Source organism: Eurosta solidaginis, chromosome 3, assembly GCF_040869045.1.
Source record: "Eurosta solidaginis isolate ZX-2024a chromosome 3, ASM4086904v1, whole genome shotgun sequence".
NCBI lineage: Eukaryota > Metazoa > Arthropoda > Insecta > Diptera > Tephritidae > Eurosta > Eurosta solidaginis.
The window spans coordinates 198,921,242-198,940,241 of record NC_090321.1 but is presented as its reverse complement, the minus strand read 5'-3'; the positions used below and the strand labels follow the sequence as shown (position 1 = coordinate 198,940,241).

At 37.5% G+C, this 19,000-nt stretch overlaps 2 protein-coding genes across 8 annotated transcripts in view; one reads left to right on the top strand and one right to left on the bottom strand.

Moving 5' to 3' along the window:
* Positions 1-19,000, top strand: part of nompA (no mechanoreceptor potential A) — a 71,726-nt gene that overhangs the window by 42,311 nt on the left and 10,415 nt on the right. The window contains exons 10-24 of one of the 7 annotated variants that reach the window (XM_067777929.1): positions 2,068-2,180; positions 2,275-2,541; positions 2,713-2,973; positions 3,286-3,777; positions 3,890-4,358; positions 4,424-4,587; positions 4,646-4,739; positions 4,971-5,055; positions 5,147-5,286; positions 9,007-9,261; positions 9,325-9,659; positions 10,721-10,791; positions 10,889-11,058; positions 11,133-11,348; positions 11,410-11,535. In XM_067777929.1, the coding sequence (XP_067634030.1) occupies positions 2,068-2,180; positions 2,275-2,541; positions 2,713-2,973; positions 3,286-3,777; positions 3,890-4,358; positions 4,424-4,587; positions 4,646-4,739; positions 4,971-5,055; positions 5,147-5,286; positions 9,007-9,261; positions 9,325-9,659; positions 10,721-10,791; positions 10,889-11,058; positions 11,133-11,348; positions 11,410-11,535 (3,258 nt within the window). Of the gene's footprint in view, positions 1-2,067; positions 2,181-2,274; positions 2,542-2,712; positions 3,778-3,889; positions 4,359-4,423; positions 4,588-4,645; positions 4,740-4,970; positions 5,056-5,146; positions 5,287-9,006; positions 9,262-9,324; positions 9,660-10,720; positions 10,792-10,888; positions 11,059-11,132; positions 11,355-11,409; positions 11,599-19,000 lie in introns of those variants that run through there. The other 6 variants (XM_067777926.1, XM_067777925.1, XM_067777924.1 and 3 more) reach the window with 6 other exon arrangements.
* On the bottom strand, positions 15,879-17,762 carry LOC137243572 (uncharacterized). Its single transcript, XM_067771397.1, has 2 exons — positions 17,714-17,762; positions 15,879-16,067 (listed from the first exon to the last, which is right to left on the bottom strand). The coding sequence occupies exons 1-2, from the start codon at positions 17,760-17,762 to the stop codon at positions 15,940-15,942; spliced, it is 177 nt and encodes a 58-aa protein (XP_067627498.1). The 3' UTR covers positions 15,879-15,939.

Here is a 19,000-nt window from a genome sequence, read left to right as displayed (position 1 = left end):
ATCTAGACCACAGTATCCCGTATAGTAACCAATGTTCGTGGGCCTTTTCAGCTTAGATAAATGAGTTAGGCTGATATTCTTGTTACTGGGACTATAAACAATTTGGCCTGTATTTTCCATGGGCATTAATTCCAGATTTGTCTGAACTGATTTGTTCCATTTACTTAAAATTTCCCTAATATGCGTATTTCTGTTTCTACAGCAAGGCTCTTGGCCGTAGAATGCTGCTAAAGCACACAGCTTGATTAGGTAGTCTGTCTGTTCAACATATCAAAATCTTGTTTTTTGGCTCCCAGATCATTTAGGACTTCAATGCATTCATTCACTTGCTTAGAAGTAGTAAGTTGAGCAATGCGCCAACTCTTGAAAAAAAACCCGCGAAAAAAGCATCGACACACATCACCTCTTCGTCGAGTTTAAAGCCGCCTTCGACAGCACGAAAAGGAGCTGCCTATATGCCGCTATGTCTGAATTTGGTTTCCCCGCAAAACTTATACGGCTGTGCAAAATGACGTTGAGCAACGCCATCAGATCAGTCAGAAATGGGAAGGACCTCTCCGAGCCGTTCGAAACTAAACGAGGTTTCAGACAAGGTGACGCCCTATCGTGGAATTTCTTTAATTTGATGCTGGAGAAAATTATACTAGCTGCAGAACTTAACCTCTCTGGAACAATATTCTATAAAAGCATGCAATTATTAGCATATGCTGATGACATTGATATCATCGGCCTAAACACCCGCGCCGTTAGTTCTGCTTACTCCAAACTGGAAAAAGAAGCGGTAAAGATGGGTTTGAGGTGAATGAGGACAAAACGAAGTACCTGCTGTCATCGAGCAAAGAGTGAGCGCATATGCGCCTTGGCCACCACGCTACTGTTGGCAGCCATAATTTCGAAATAGTAAAAGACTTCGTTTATTTGGGAACCAGCACCAGCATTAACAACAGCATCAGCTCTGAAATCCAGCGAAAAATCATTCTTGCCAATAAATGCTGCTTTGGACTAGGTAGGCAATTGAAAAGTAAAGTCCTCTCTCGGCAAACGAAAAACATACTAAACAAGTCACTTATCGTTCCCGTCCTGCTATATGGTACAGAAGCACGAACCCTGACAACATCAGATGAAATGGTTCTGGAAGTGTTCGGGAGAAAAGTTCCTCGAAAGATTAATGGACCTTTACGCGTTGGCGATGGCGAGTACCGAAGAAGATTTAACGATGAGCTGTACGAGCTCTACGCAGACTTTAACATAGTCCAGCAAATTAAAACGCTGCTGGTATGCTGGCAAGATCATGCTATGCGAATGAAAGGTGACGCTACGGCAATTGGTGTGACCAATTGGCGCCGATTGGCTGAGAAAAGAAGCGACTGGCGCGCCTTGTTGGACGGCCATAACCGTTTAAACGGTTTAGCGCCAATTAAGTAAGTAAGTAAGTTGTGGTATCGATCTCTTGAAGTTCGGTCCATAGATGTATGGCGTATATATGTATGTATCCATTATAAATTCCCAATAACTCTATTGAATAATATGCCTGAGCTCTTTCTGAATTAAGGCTGTCTTTGGAAATCGATCTCCGTTCTCCAATTTATATTCTATCAAACCAAATTTTGCCTGAAATCAATATCATTGGCAACTTTAAAGTTCACTTATCTACTTACTTTTTTTTCTTATCAACTAAGTATGAAAGATGCTCCTTTGGTACGACTAACAGACGTGTCAGCCGTTCATTGCCCGCTACAACCAGCAAACACTAAATCAATTATAATTGCTCGCCGGCGTTTGTGCTGACGAATTAATTAGCTCAACAAGTGGAAAGTCAATAAAAAACAGCAACATATTATTGTCGTCATACATATGTGTAACTGTTAACTATAACTGTTGTTCCGCGTTGACCGCCATTAAAATGGATGTACATTTATAAAATTGTGACCGGTAAATGGTTCAGCGAACAAATGTGACAATCCATTAAATAAACTTGTCTTATTTAAAATTCCTTACAACATTCCCATTTTATCTTCGTGTTTTGCAAATGTTTCAACAATTTTATTTATTTTGCCTCCCCAACAGATCGGCTGTGTATAGTGATCGCTTTCGCACTTGTCGCCTAAGCCGCTACAATCAAAAAGATGGTATGCGCATTATTTATGATGCAGATTATGATTATTATGAGAATCTAATGTGTAAGTGATTAATAATGAAATTAAATTGCAACTTTCCCACTTTCCAATTGTGAATAAAAACAAAATTATTTATTCTCCTTTGAAATCAATGCAGTAAATGTGGTCGGAAGCGGAGATTCTGAAAGTCATAGCGGGTCTGGTAGTGGCGGCAGCCATGGCAGTAGGCCTTCTGAGCATGGAGGCGCTAATTGGCGTCCGCCTAATAAAGATAATGATCGATATGGCACTGGAGGAGGTGGAGGTGCAGGTGGTGGCAGATATCCCAGCAGCGGTGGCGCAGCAGGCACAGATGGTGCTGGTAACGGTGTTGATGATTACGGGCGTCCATACGATCGCTATCCGATCGCTCCAAATGATTACGGTAAATATGAGATGAACTTTTATTTTGATAAATGTATTTGCAAGATCAACTTTAACTGCAATAATTTCTTTAAAAAAAAAAAAATGGTTAAAGCGCACTACTAACTTACGTCTCTAACTAACTAACTTCTAACAAACTAACAAAAACTTTTTATTAACACTCATTTCACAGATCGCTATCCAGGCGGTGAGCGTTACCCAGCAGATGGACGATATCCACCACCGGTCAACGGACGTGATCCCTACGACGAAGGTTATCCACCACCTGGACGTTATCCGAGTGGTGATCCTGCTGATCGAGATCGCTATCCAGGTGGCGGTTTTGATTTATATCCTGGCGAACGAGACCGCTATCCAGGAGATCGTGATCGTTATCCAGGCGGTGAACGTGATCGTTATCCGATTGGCGAACGCGAGCGTGAACGCTATCCAGGTAGTGATCGTGAACGTTATCCATTAGGTGATCGTGATCGCTATCCAATCGGTGACCGTGAACGTTATCCATTGGGTGATCGTGAACGTTATCCAATTGGTGATCGTGAACGTGTTCCAATTGGTGATCGTGAACGCTACCCATATGCTGATCGTGAACGTGATCGCTTTGCTGGTCCTGGGTTAGATGAACGCTATCCACCTGGTCGATATGGTGAGCGTGAACGTGAGCGTTATCCCATTGGTGGTTATCCACCACGTGGTCGCTATCCATATCGTCCTATAGATCGTTACCCTTTACCACCCATCACAGACAATGCCATAACAACAGATTTACCTCACACTAGACCTTATCCACCAGATGATGAACTTTCTTATCGTCCGTATGGCACAGGCGGTCGTTATCCTGCCGATCGCTACGCCAGTCGTTATCCTTCGCGTTATCCACCATCGAAAGAAACGGGAGGTGGCTATACTGGACGCGATGCGCCTGATAGTTTTTTTCTCGACAAACGTTTTCGTCCATCCTCATTCGATTCACGTTATCCCCTGATAACGGATGGGCGCGGTGGAGTGCCGCCACGTTATGGCTCGGATGGACGTTATCCTATAGATGATATAGTACATAGTGCACGTCGACCAGAACCCGACTCAGCAAAGCGTTTTCCGCCTGCACCTTTAGTGCCTCCAACAACGGTCAGCAAATATCCGTCATCAGCAAATCGTTTTCCGGTAGGTACAGATCGCTTCCCCATCGATATATATAAATATGGCAATCGCGGTAGCGGAAGCGGCATTCGACCAGGTAGGCTCCAAAAAAATTTAATGCATACACTAATCTCAACTAGCATAACTTTTGTGTGTATTTAACCGATCGCGACGCGCATAAAATAAATTTTACTCTTCCTTGTATTTAGGCTATGAACGACCACCGCCACCATCAACGTACTATGACGACTACGACGATCGATATGGTGATCGCTATGGTGGCTATGATCGTGAGTATGAAGGTCCAATTGGTAGACGGCCGCCGGTAGGTGGTGGTTATCCACACTACGAAACTCCATTTAATCGTCATTGGGGCCATCATAGTGTCGGCTCTCTAACGCCACTTGATGACAATCGCCCACTACCACCTCCATTGCACCCCTATGGCGCGGCTAGTCATGGAGGCGTAGGCCCAGTTGGTGCTGGTGTTGGCGGTGGTGGCGCACCACGGCCACCGGTGACGCGATGTGAGGAGACTGACAATTTCAAACAAATTGCAGCACGTCACAAAATGCGACGTCTCTATGTACGACGCGCCCTGGTTGTACCCTCACTCATTCAATGCGAACGCGAATGCATCGAGTCGCGCGACTTTATATGTCGCAGTTTCAATTACAGGTGAGTCCTTTTCATTCGTATCAATAGGGAATATTTGAATGTAATTTCTATGTCCACCTACGCAGAGATGCTGCAGCTACCAATTATGATGAACGCGATCTGCCCAACTGTGAGCTGAGCGATCGAGATTCACGTGAACTGGACGTTCATGATCCGAGTAACTTTGATGCAGCCAATTATGATTATTACGAACGCAGCTTAGGACGCACTGATGGCGAATGTATGGATGGTGAGTTAAGGAGTTTGTTAGGGAAAAATAATTTAAATTTAATGAATTCATTTTATAGTAACACAAACCTGTAACGAGGAAGGCATGGAATTCACGATACGTACGCCGGAAGGTTTTCTAGGACGTATTTACACCTACGGTTACTACGATAGGTATGAGTGTATGTTGGTTTCCTAAGAGTGACACCAAGTCTTGCGTGATAGATCACTGGAGGAACTCAGCCAAAATGTCGTCAGCTCTCTTTACAAGTCTTTAGGTAGACGAGCGAAACTCGATGACACTTATTTCTGCAGAGTTTCCCAAATGATGAATAACCTCAGGCTTAGTGGCCCTATTGTCTATCTTTGTATGTATGTATACTTATATTTAATTGTCTCCTGTAGATGCTTCTTCCGTGGCAATGGCGGCACCGTAAATGTCCTACGTATCAGTGGTCCCCAAGGTTATCCCGATTGTGGTACACAAAGGGTAAGTTCACTTCTAAACTACTTCAATTGTATAATTTATTGCTTATAAAAAATATATGTATGTATGTACATTAATTTAATTCTATTCACAGTATGGCGACACGCTTACCAACATTGTTGTTGTTCAATTTTCTGACAATGTGCAAACCAGTCGCGACAAACGTTATAACTTGACTTGTGTTTTCCGTGGCCCAGGTGAAGCTGTAGTTACTTCCGGTTATATTGGTGCAGGGTAAGAAAAATGAGATGAAAATATGCAATTCGTTGCACAAATTTGTAGAAACATAAAAAAATGTTGCATATATTTAGGCGAACGCGTTGTTAATGAGTATTGAGTCGCCGTGTAGCTTTGCGTATTTTTTGATATTTGGCATGTCTATAATTCTTTTTGTTGGTTTCAAAGCGTTACGCACTTGTTGAAGGAATTTTTCTGACTAAAAGAAAGTTTTTGACTGTTAGCCCTACATTTAACACTACCAAAATTTTATAAGTCTTAAGGCCCCGGAAAACTTGCCATATCCATAAATCAAACAGCTGTAGTCGAATTTACTAACTTTTTTTACGACATTTGCCCTCGCTTTATTTGCGAATCGATAATTAATAACGATTTCGTTAACTATTTTATATCGATATTTGTTTATCGACGATCAGTTGTTGTTAAATAAACGGCAAGTAAATTTACTGCTTTAAAATTCACGAAATTAATATTTCTGGCAATTTTAGTTAAAAAAGAAAATCGGAACTTTAATTAAATACTTTAAAACACGAAAAGCCGCTTTATTTATAAATCAAATGGCATTTGAGTATTTGGCGTACGTTTTATGACAAGATTAAGAATTACTAAGCCCATCCATCGCCAGTGGACAGAAGCCTTGTTTGAGAAGTAGATAACCCATTCCACTTGAATGCAACGGAGTTTCGGAAGCTGTCCCGACTAACCCCAGACTTGGCTCATGATATTATTTCTCAACTTGACTGTCAATTAAGGGGTACAAGAATAACTGTGATATCAACAGAGAAAAAAATAAACTAATACCGCATTTACTTACCTTTTGTTAAAATATGTAAAAACTTGCACAATAATGACTTTAAACAGCAGTTGGTATACGGAATTTATTTATTTTTGGCATTCCTTTTGTGCTTTTCGCATTTTTTAGTTTCGTTAAGCTGTGCTGCCACCTTTCTACTATTAAAGTGAAATTTAAATGTCATTTATTTCGAGTCGTTAAAACTAAGTGAATAGTACAATCGATAAGGCAAGCGCCAAAATCGTTAATTAAAATCTCGATAAATCGCATCGTTGTAAGTGAGTGAATTCCACTACTGATCAAACCAACCTTTTGCAAATCAATTGCCGTGTTGCAATGGGCAGTGATCCAGATCCCTATAAAAATTAAATATGCAAATGCAACCACAAATTGATCCATATGGATTTATCGGAATCTGGGTCACCGGCCATTGGTACATAGGGAATGTAATTAGTCAATGGTGCTACATATACCATAACGTCTTAGCCATAATCAAACCATAACCACCAATTGGTTGTTCGGTATGCCCATATCCTATAGATATTTGAGTTGGTGAATATATGAATTTATTGCATATTGTAACGAATATTAGCAACATTAAGGGGTACTGTCATCTCTAAGAGGTGCTAAGCAGTGACTTGCATGCCCATCCATAAATGAATCATTATGTATCTACATAAAAGAATCAATAATTATGTCTACACATATGTAAGTACACGCAGGGAGAAGCAACGCACAAACACATGCATATATATTATCTGAGGTGCTCACAAGAGAAGGCAATAATTTGTGCAAGTATTACTCACGCGCATATGAAAAGCAATAAACATAGTTATGGCTGGTGATTTTGTAGCTGATAACTGACTAGTGAGTTCTGGAATGGAAAAGTCTAGAAGTATGCAACGAGGAAATTAGACAGTATAAAAAGGCGACAGTAGAGGCGCGAGAGTTTAGTTTCATTGAAGCTATCAGCTATCAGTCAGTTTTGATTAAGCACGCAATCTGTCGGGCACTAGTAGAGTTATTTATTGTGAAGTACTTTAATAAAGGCCATTTTGCATTATTAAATATTGGAGTTATTTATTCAACAGTTTAGTGATTCGAACTTAGCAGAAGGTTGCAAATAAGAGGATTTGCAAGTAAATTCGTTACAATATTTTATTTTTTGTTTTGGGTACATTTTGACAGTGTTAATTATTATTTGTGCAATTTTTAAGGTATGTAGTAACTTTTTGACTATTCTCTTCTTATTATGAAATTTTCACATTTTAGGTTAATGCTACGTTTCCACCAAACCCAAACTCCGTGTTTTCCAACTCTTTTATCCAAAATATCTCTTGGCAGAAATGCAGCTTTTGATTTTTGCTTTCGCATTATTGATACCGAAGTTAAAACGCGTTTTTCGATAGCTTTCGCGATATTTTTAGACATGTTTTAACAGTCTTACGAAACTGGCAAACACGGAGTTTGGGTTTGGTTGAAACGTAGTATAAGGCACCAATATCCGATGCCAGTAGATATGGTTAAGTAAAGATGTGATTATGATTAAGACGTAGTGATATGGTAACTTTGTCAGGGCCATTACAGCTACAAAGCTATCGATGGTACTATTGATAATATCGATCTTCTTATTTTTGGGAAAGCATAAATTTCCTCGCCCAAAATTCGATAGTAAGTTTTGCATGAGAAACTCTACAAATCTCATATGCGACAAACATTTCTGCATCTTTTGATGTATATTTTTGCCTAAAACTTTTGATCAGAATTCAAATCTTGACAGTATACTTCGGGTGGTAATTTAAAAACAAAAACACACATTTTTTACATATTTTGTTCAGAGTTGAAGATAACCAACATTGAAAATCCAATAGCCTTGAAACTATGGATGCAATTTCCTTAACTATCGAAAATATCAAATATCGATGGTTTTACAGCTCTAATAAATACCCCGCTGACACGTTTCCATGGTAACATTGTTCTTCCTCGAAAACTTTACGTTTATTTTCATGAAGTAATGTCAGATTAGTAATAAATAAATTCCATTATTGATAAGCGCAGCCAATTGTTCCGTTTTGCACTGAGATCCCCAGTGTTGCCAAAACGAGTTATTTTCTCCTTTTTATGAGACTTTTAATTTAAAAAAAAATTGCCGATTTGGAAAAATCAGAAAAGTGTTTCAAATCGAATTCGGAGAATGGCTAAATTCAAGGGACGAAAATGTCGGCCAACAACAAAAAATGCCACCTTGTTCCAAAAAAAAGATGTACGAACAGTACAGCCCTATATTTTGTTAACATTTGCCCTATATGTGTGAGCAGTATGGACAATCGCATATGGAAATAGGTACGATACGGAATAGAATGGTCGCCAAAAGTTCCCGATGCCCCTAAAAAATGTTACTGAAGATTTTACGTGTTTTAATGTAAAATGTAACTAAAATTAAGGAATTTTGTGCATATTCACAAAAAAATTCAGCATATTCAGTGGCTAGTTCAACGAAGGGTAATGAACTGATAGCAATGCGAGTTGATTATTTTTTTTTTGTCTGGCCGTGATGGACCTCAATGTCCCCAGCCAGAAATGTGTTTTATACTTTAATTGCGATTTTGTCCAGCACTTCCCAACATAGATTAAGAAGAAAGTTTGCTACTACATTTTTCAGAAAAGTTCTTTAAATAGTAGAAAAAAAACTTTTCGCTTCTTTGGGTTTTTTATCAAACGCATGCAAAACTAGTAGAAACTCTATCGAAACTCTAAAATTAATTTTATTTAGTTTTCACTAATCCAAATATTTTATTACAACAAAATGATAGAGAGAAAATCATATATATAAGCATTACTGAGTACATCTGATTGCTTAGCGCTTTTTAAGATCTTCATCGTCATTTTGTTGAACGTTTAACACAATGTGTTTCTGTATGAAGTCTCTCTGATTCCGACAGATCTGGCAGTCCAATACCAATCGAATATTTACCTGCTGAAAATACGCTTAGCTCTAAGGTACGCCTAATGATACTCTATCAAGGTCGCCCAACAACAACAATAGCAGTTGGTGATCCATTGACCTTCCGTTTAGAGGCACAAGATGGTTACAATCATGTGACGGATATATTTGCAACAAATGTGGTGGCACGCGATCCCTATTCGGGTAGGAGTATACAGCTTATCGATAGATTTGGGTGAGCAAAAACGCGCACTTTTATCGTGAAATTTGAAATAATAAATGTTTTAACTCATTTTAGCTGTCCTGTTGATCCCTACGTCTTTCCTGAATTGGATAAACTACGCGATGGCGACACTTTGGAAGCGCGTTTCAATGCATTTAAGATACCAGAATCCAATTTCCTCGTCTTCGAGGCTACAGTTCGTACTTGTCGTGATGGTTGTCAACCGGCTTATTGTCCAGGTGCGGCTGGTCGTCAAGAGCCTTCATTTGGCCGTCGCAGGCGCTCTTTGAATGACACAGATGCTGGGGAAGTAGAGGCAAATACCGAACCAGTGGCAGAGCGTTTTATGGATGATATGTCAGAAATTAATGTCACTAAAGTGACTGGGACACTGGGAGATTTTAATAAAAGTGAGTATACCTTACTGTTAAAGCCTGCATTATCATCCCTAAACCTCACCTGGAGAAGTCGCTGGTGGAAACTGCAGCAAGCACCGTTGCGTTTCTTTTCCTTTTTTGGACTTTGCTCTACGAAAAACGGTTCCGTTAAATGGCGCCAGCTCCTTGGGGCCTATAAAAGGGACGAACAGCTATAGACTCTCCCTTATTCTTTTACCAGCGACCACCAGGTGAGTGTTTTACCATACATTTTGTTTAATCATTTCATATTTTTAATAGGCCTGTGCGACATAAAAGCAGAGTGGTTTTGCTTCTTGTTGTTGGACAGCTAGGCACAGCTGGTAGGTTTTCCTTTTCATTGTCGGGCGTTTCAAGAACCGGCTCCCCCAAATTTCTTCGTTTCCGGAATTCCGGCTTCATTTGTCCCCGCTCGAACACCTTACAGTTTTTAAGTTTTAAAAGCTGACTCAAATTGTTTAACCAATAGAGGTGCAGCCAGTGGTAAGACTAGATTGAGACATTTTCACTTTTCCACTCGGGTCTATTTTTGTCCATTGTCACATTCGTCCAACTATACACTGGCTTAATAGACTTCAATAAACCGTACCCATATGAAATTAGGTAGAAGATCCACTTTCCTCGGCAAGGTTATCAAAAAACCGCGCGCTCGTAAATCTTATTCGTCTTGGATTAAGTAGGGAACGTTGACAGAGAAAGTTGTAAATCGGCGCCTGAGACCTCACAATCCCTCTGGTTGGTCCACAGCAAGTTCGTTACCCTAATACTGTATTCCCCGACTTTCCTCAGGAGATAGCCCCATGGTGGTTATAAGGAGCTGTACTACGGAGATGTCTTGGAGCCTTTGAGAAATTGAGACTGGTCTAACTGTGCTCTCTATGGCATAGACCCCCGGATGGAAGACGCTAATAAATAACTAAAAAATGACTCTTATTTTTTGAGAAAAATATAGCTGTTACGAACCCTGGCTTTGATGAATATGTTTCATAACAAATTTCCCTCAGTATAACCTAAACATGAAAAGCTCGTATATTAACTTTTATTATTTTTCAAAGCAGCTTCCACAGGTGATGATAAATCTAATCAGGAGATGGAAGAACCGGAGCAAGTACGCGAAATGATAGAGGTAAATATAAAAGCCCATAAAAAAAATATTTTCTTGAGTTCTAGAATATCTGACCTCACAATCCACGTCTATTTTCAATCTACTTCAATGTATTAAGGTATTCGAAACACGTGAAGAAATCGAAAAGGAATCTTATCCACGCAAGCTAGTTGCACCAATAGAAACCGTTTGCATGACACCCTCCGAATATCATGGTCTTATAACAGCAATTGCATTGCTCATGATTCTACTCTTCAGTATAACTTTACTTTCCGGTTTAGCTTACAGGTAATTTTGTGAACTGCTTTACGCAGCTGCGATAAATTTTGAAAATATATTTTTTCATCATTTGCTAAAAAAAGACGTTATTGGAGCACTATGTCGAAGAATCGTATTGCCGATCGTCACTCACCAATCCATTCGTTAGGCACGTCTTCGGTACGCACACACGAACGTTTTAGTGAGATTGGTCAATCGCCGAGTGGCAGCGGAAATGCTATGCCGAATCGTTCAGCGAATGGATTTCGCACAAATATGTCAATGTTTGGCGGAAGTTTACATAAAACTTTTGCAACTGGGTAAATGTAAATTATTTACCTCTAATATCACCAACTTATTTCTAGTTCTTTAAATTCACAGCAATCTAGCTCGCATGTGTCAATTACCTGTAATGAATCCGATGCGCAATAATGCTTATAGAAGTCACCAATTCGAAGATCCAAGCGAACCAATTTATACTGATCCATCACTTTTCGAACGTTCTAGGTTCGTAGATTTGAATTTTTATGGAGCGTCAAATAGCAAATCACAGAAAAAATAATGAATTTTGTGAGTGATATATAATCGAGTCATTATTCATACTTTCGACGCATATTAATACTAAAAAAATTTCGTGATTAAACTAAAATTTATTAATCATATTTACAAAGTAATTTTTTTATAAGTAGTTATCTACTAAGATGTGTTGCAATAAGCTTCTAAATATTTAAAAAAAAATGATTTCAATATATGCACGCAGCGATCAACTGCACCTTATAAACCGTGCAACTTTATGGGAAGAATAGGACAAGAAACAATACCTAGAATAAAATATTTTGACAGAGAAACATTCCTACAACCTTGAGTGCCAACAAGACACATTCAAGAAAAAATTGTTTGTAATAATAAAGCATCCCTTTAAACATTCTAGGAGCGGTCATAGTTAAAGAACCAAAATGAGTACAAAATCACATCTTTGAAAATCAGAAATCCACCGTTTCGGACATGCTTGCCAAATGTCATGGTCCTTATCGGAACGTTAAAAATTTACTTTGAAAACAAAATAGCAAACTTTAGTAAGTGTAGCTCCAAAGTGTTAAATAAAGAAATATTTTCAGAGTCCACGAGGTGCTGAAAATGAGCTGTTTCATATATGACTCATATTCAGGCTGATCTTAATATACATATTGTAACGAATTTTGGGAAATTCCGCTTATTCGAAACCTTCTGCTAACGTTCGAAGCGGTAAACTGTTGAATAAATAACTCCAAAATTCAATAGTGAAAAATGGTTTTTATTAGACTACTTTGAAAGTACTTCACAATAACATGTATACTTCATAAGCAATATCGTGCTTAAATCTAAACTGATTACTGATTCCTCAGCTTGCGCTGCCTTTATACTCTCAGTTTTCTCGTTCATCCATTTCTCATAAGGTCAAGTCATTTCAGAACAATTGTATCCCTTGCTTGGTTATTAGCTATATACATGTATATTTGTAGTTTGTAGCCATATGCGTGTGTTTATGTTAGTACTACTTCGGCTGATGATGACATGCGTTTGTGAGTATCTCTCCGCTGCTTTGTATATATGTGTATAATTGATGACTGATTTGTTTACGTACATACGAGTGGCTGCTTAGTATCGGCTTAGTGATGTGAGTATCACTTAGTGATGCTAATATTCGTCGCAATATATATTTCGTCTGTACGTGTGTTTCTGATTTTGATGAAACTTTGTGTGTGTGTTTGAAGGGGACTTGAGAATGCTTTAAATCACAATTGGTCCGTTTTCTTTCCTTTTTTCCGAGAAGTCAACAAGGAGCGGACCTGTTCTAAACTAATTGTAGAAGCGATTTCCTTGAAATTTGAGAAACTATTCTTTCCAGAAAGAGGACCAGGGACCGACCCATTCCAAAAAATATAATTTATGATGCGATTGGCTTGTGAGTTGGTACATGGTTTCCCCTTAGACAAACTTAATATTTGGGACCCTTTCTCTCCGGAAAGTGGGCCAGAATGGTGCGGTTTGTTTGAAATTTATTATTTAGGCATCATTTCGAAGAGGTTAATTTTATATATAAAAGCAAATGCCAAATTTGTTGGTAATTGAGGGGGAGATAGGAAGGAGAGGTAGGTGAAAGGCAGAAGATATGGAGGAGCGCCAGGTGTCAAACATGGAGAGAAGTCGCGAGAGGCAAGAAGATATAAATATTTTCTTCCGCCAGAAGCTACAATATGTACTGAGAAAGTTCATGCATCGCAGTGAGAGATATTATTCGGCAAGAGAACGTCTCAATTATCTATATATATCTTACATGTAAAGATATGGGAGTAGGAGTGGGCGTGAGAGTGGGAGCGGTTGTTGTTGTTGTAGCAGTACTTCCTCTAACGGGAGTCCAAGGAACGGTCATTGGAGTTGGTTCGGGAATGGGGGGAAGATAAATGGAATGTATTGTGGCGAATTTTAGCATCACTATGTTATTAGTAAATAAAGGCACAACAACAATAAAGCAAGCTGCCATTCTTGTGTACATGAACAAATCAATCATCGTTTACACACATACACACAAGGCAAAGAAGAGATAACTCACAAACACATATAATCATCAGCCGAAGTAGTTACTCACACATACACACGCATATGACTATGAGAAACGCATAAACTACAAATGTGCATGTATATAGCTGGTGACCAAGCAGAAGATTCTAGAAGGTGAAACGTCTAGACCTTTGTAGAAATATGCTGACGAAGCAACAAAGAGTATAAAAGCAGCGCAAGCTGAGGAATGACTAATAAAAAAAAAATAATAAATGTAAGGCGCGATAACCTCCGAAGAGATCTAAGGCCGAGCTTCTCTTCCAATTTGCGTCGTGCACCTATTGATTTTCCCTACAAATCGGCCGGACGGGACCTACATGTTTTATGCCGACTCCGAACGGCATCTGCAAGGCATATGAGTTTTCACTGAGACCTTTTCATGGCAGAAATACACCCGGAGCGCTTGCCAAACACTGCCGAGGGGCGACCCCGCTTAGAAAAATTTTCTTCTAATTGAAAAACCTTATTTCTAAAATTTTGATGTTGCTTTGCCCGGGGTGTGAACCCAGGGCATACGGTGTTGTAGGTGGAGCACGCTACCATCACACCACGGTGGAATTACTAATCAGTTTTGATTTAAACACGCTATTGGTTGTGAAGTATAATTGTGAAGTACTACTCCCAAAGTAATCTAAATAAAGACCAGTTTGCAATACTGAATATTGGAGTGATTTATTCAACAGTTTAGCGATTCGAACGTTAGCAGAAGGTTTCAAATAAGCGGAATATACCCTAAATTCGTTACAATATATAGGATGGGGAATAATAACAAAACAAAATTAAAGATAAAGTAGAAAGTTATAGTATAGTTGCAGGTAGGAAGTGAAGTGCAGCTTAATTTTGAAATGTAGGTAAACCAGTTTTCAGACAGAACAAAGTGTACCGCGTACTCTAACATAATATATAAAGTTCATGCTCATATCGGACTAGAGGTGCCTAGCCACAAAATTTTGTTCGGCCAATTTATAAAATATTAAATTAACTTCCATTTTTTTGAGCCCACCCTAATAGTGATTTTTAGGTGTTGTATGCCTCATGCGGCATATTCTAATCGGACTGTATCACAAATTCACCAGCTAAAAAGGAAATGTTAGTAACGAATTCCCAAGCTCATAAAAACAGACCAATGTACAGACCCAACCTAAACAAAAAGTTCCATTTTTTATTCAAAATCGCAACCATTTTCTCAATCGCCATTTGTTGGCAATAGTCAATGTGATTTGAAAAAAATTTTATCTGGAACGGTGTAATGTATGTACATATATGTATGCCTTACGTAGTAAATGTGTAATACAGCATTATTACATTTAACAAGTAAGGAAGTCTAAGTTCGTGCAGCCGCATATTACATACCCAGCTGTACACTTGAAATGCTGTTGTTGTTTGTTTTGTGTGCTTAATAGTGTTACAAGGCTGTGCAATAATACATAATACATATATATATGGTTCTATTGTGAATAAAAGTTGAAGTTTTTCCTATTTATTGTTATAAATCCACTTGGGAAATGAAACACCATTGATATAAAGCTCTTTTTTGCAAAGATATAGCTTATTTTATTCGTCCAGGACCCCTTTAAAAATCTTTTATATAAAAGTGGGCGTGGTAATTAACCGATTTCGTTAATTTTTTTTCAAAGCATTCCTTATAGTAAAAGCAACCTCTCTGCCGAATTTTATTTTTGATTTATGATTAATAATATTTGTAAAATTGATTTTATCACAATTGGGCGGTGCCACGCCCATTTTAAAAAAATCAAGAATCTCAATATCAGTCCACACGTCAAATTTCAACATTCTAGGTGAATTATTTACTAAATAATCAGGTTTTTTGTTTTTTCCAAAATCTTATATGGATAAAAAGTGGGCGTGGTTATCATCCGATTTCGCTCATTTTCGATACCAATCTATTCTGGGTCCAGATAAGCTAGTGTACCAAATTTGGTCAAGATATCTCAATATTCACTCAAGTTATCGTGTTTAAGGAGAGACGGACGGACGGACGGACGGACGGACGTACATGGCACAATCAAATTTTTTTTCGATACTGATGATTTTGATATATGGAAGTCTATATCTATCTCGATTCCTTTATACCTGTACAACCAACCGTTATCCAATCAAAGTTATAATACCCTGTGTATAAGTACAGCTGAGTATAAAAATATATATATATTAAAACAATCGTGTACACGGTACATACATATGTACGTGAATGCATTTACTAACACACACAATTGAAAATATCGAAATATTGAAAAAAATGCATAACCGCATAAAAATTTATACACATTTTATTTATATAAATTCCATTTACATTTGCCTACAATTACACATTTTTGCTTTATCGCAGTAACCGCCACTTCCACCAGCAATTTGGCACTTAAAGCTGCATATATCACCCTTCTCCTCGCAAACGCCTTCAAACTGTAGCAAATTAACTGAAAATATAAAATTAAAAATAAGTACTTAAAATGTTTAAAAAAAAATTGCGTAGCTAACAATCGAAGGTCATAAAAAAATTAATTTCTGTGGCAAAATGGTAAAGTTGTTGTAAGTCGAGTTTTTCAATTCTATATATCTGCATAGTAAACCCAGTTTCTGCATTGTGCTACATTCGGTGTCCTTATTTGTTCTTTACATAACATAAAATTTTATCCTACCGTTATAAACAATCTACCTACATACCTACCAGCTCACAATGGACCCAAACTGGAATGAATACAGCCTTCATTTTTTAAAATTAAATATTTTGAGATGTAGAATAATGTAATCGAGCCAGGATTTTAATATTTAAAGTTTGGAGAATTTGCATACGGCGATGATTGCTAGTACATGTTTCTGAGCTTCACTTCTTCATCAGCTAGCTTTATGGGAGCTGAGTTTTGAACTCGAAACCACCAACATCCATACTTCATACTATTATAAAGGCAGAAGCCTCTATACACTCATATATATTGTATAGTTTTAATAAAAATGGTGTGGAATATTTTCAGGCACGTTCAACAGAACTGATTGATAACATTGGATTTTTTGTAGTGTGTTATTACCATTGCTTCCACTGTTCACTATTATATAAATATTATATATATTATATATAATATTTAATTAGTGAGTCAGGCTCATATAGTACGCCTATATACTCGATTTGCTACCACATCCAGTTAAGAGACAAAAATTGCATCGGAGAGACAGTCAGTTTTTCGCGTTTTCTGAGCATTGCGATTTAGAGTCAATTCTAGACAGTTTTCACTTTTTGAATTAAGAGATTTTCAATAGCATTCCTTATTTAATATACCCCCTTATACTATCCTTGCTTGTATGATCAGAATAATGAACGGCTTGGTTTCTGGTCCGTTTTCTTTTAAGCGAAGCTGACTTTAATGTTCCTTTTCGGTCAACTAAACATTTGAAGCCCCTTTTCCTTAAACAATGCAAAACCTATTATGAATAAAATGAGTGCTTCCGCAGTTGGTGTAAAGTGCAATTGATTTTTCGGGCTCTCATTTTTACTTTCTTTCTTACTTAATTGGCCCTTACTGGTATGGTCGTTCAACAAGGCTCGCTAGTCTCTTCTTCGCTGGGCTAACTTGAGACTCGCTTTTTTCCATTAAAAAATACATTATATTCTCTAGTAATAATTAGCAATTAACTCATCGTTATCCTAACCTGGTCATTTTTCGCTACAATAGAAACTGTTTTAGCTTTTTTCTAACTTTGTTTTATGTCGAGTTTAAAAACTATCTGAAGTTAATCGGTTTTAGATCGCAATGCTTAAAAAAGCCCTGCCTTTGAACTACTCGGCAAACAAAGAGATTACAAATCCGTTAATGTTTAGTAATAGGCTATCACGCATTAAACTTCCAATACAAGGATATGAGAAAAAAAAATAGTTTGAAATAAACTATAACTGTAAAGGCACGGTTTTTCAGTACAAGTTCAACTCAGTTTGTCATTTAAATTACGCCTAACTTATTTGCAGTTTTTCAGTCTACTGTAACTGAAGTTTAAGCTGAGCTTAAGCGGCCCATCTGGCAGGGTTAAATCATAGTTAACCTATCAGTTATTTACGTTCGTTCGCAATTACATCGAATATACCCTATAAGCATTTGGGCTTCAGTACCATTAGAGCTCATGTTGATAACTACGGTACTTCTAAAGTCTCAAGAATTGTTTCTAAAATCTCAAGACTTGTTTTAACTTGAGAATCATAGTATTCTCAGCATAAGAGGGAATTTTTTGTACTTAAGTGTGGTTCTCTAATTGAACTCAAGTGTAAGATTTCAATACTACAGTATTTTCACGAAAATAAAATAAAACATGTTAAATTTATTTATATAACTTCACTACTGCTTCCAACCAGGTGCTTATTTATCACAATAGACAGCTATTGGCTTGTAGAACATTTTTTTTTCAACCCCATCTCAACTCGATATCCAATGTAGCATATCAACTATAGAAATGTGTTGAATATTCATATAAAAGCTGTACAGTTCTCAAAATCTCTCAAAGGTTGAAGAGTGATTCGATAATGACGTTGGAGATCTACTGGAGAACTATAAATTTTTCAAAATATCTCAACGAATAAGTAGAGAATGATGTAGGATATCAACTCCAGAATTAGACATACATATCTCTAAGGCTTAAGAAATATTTGTTCCATGTTTGTTGAGTAAACACGAAATCCAGCTGTTTACGTATGTATAAATTGTCTAGATAATAAAAAAACAATATTGCCGTACAAAAAAATTTACCAAAAAGGCGGTCTTAAACTGTGACTGAAAAACTGCTCTGTAGTTTAACTGGGGTTTAAATTTGACTAGAGTTTAAGCAAACTTAGTTTAAGATGAGGTTAACGACTTAAAATTTGAACTTTATTTTTATTATCGATGATTTTAAAAAAAGTTAAAAATAAAATAAAATAGCTTAAATATTTTAGTACATTTTTTTAAACTTTTCTTGCGTAATTTTTTTTTTTTTTTTTAGGACAATCCTTCAATTGTTTTAATTTATTTTGAAAACTTTATTAAGTAGATCAGCAGAGTGAATTAATTTTATCATCTAGGATTTCTTGCCACTTTCCGCAAAAAAAGTATGTAAACAAACAAAAATCAAAAAAGATTGCTCAGCAACACCCTCCTAAATCTCAAAAATAAAAGGTGGGTCCTTATTATGTAACTTTATTCGTAAAAAGGAGATGGCTTTCGAGAGCTGTTAAATTGATTTTTTTTTTTTTACAAATCTTAACAAAATTTCTTTAACATTGAGGCCACTGCAGGGGATTATGAACTCTAAGTTCAAATTTGAGCCCATTAAGCCGCATCTCATTAGCTGAACTTAAGCCACAGCAGGGAACAGAAAAGTAGCAGTGGCA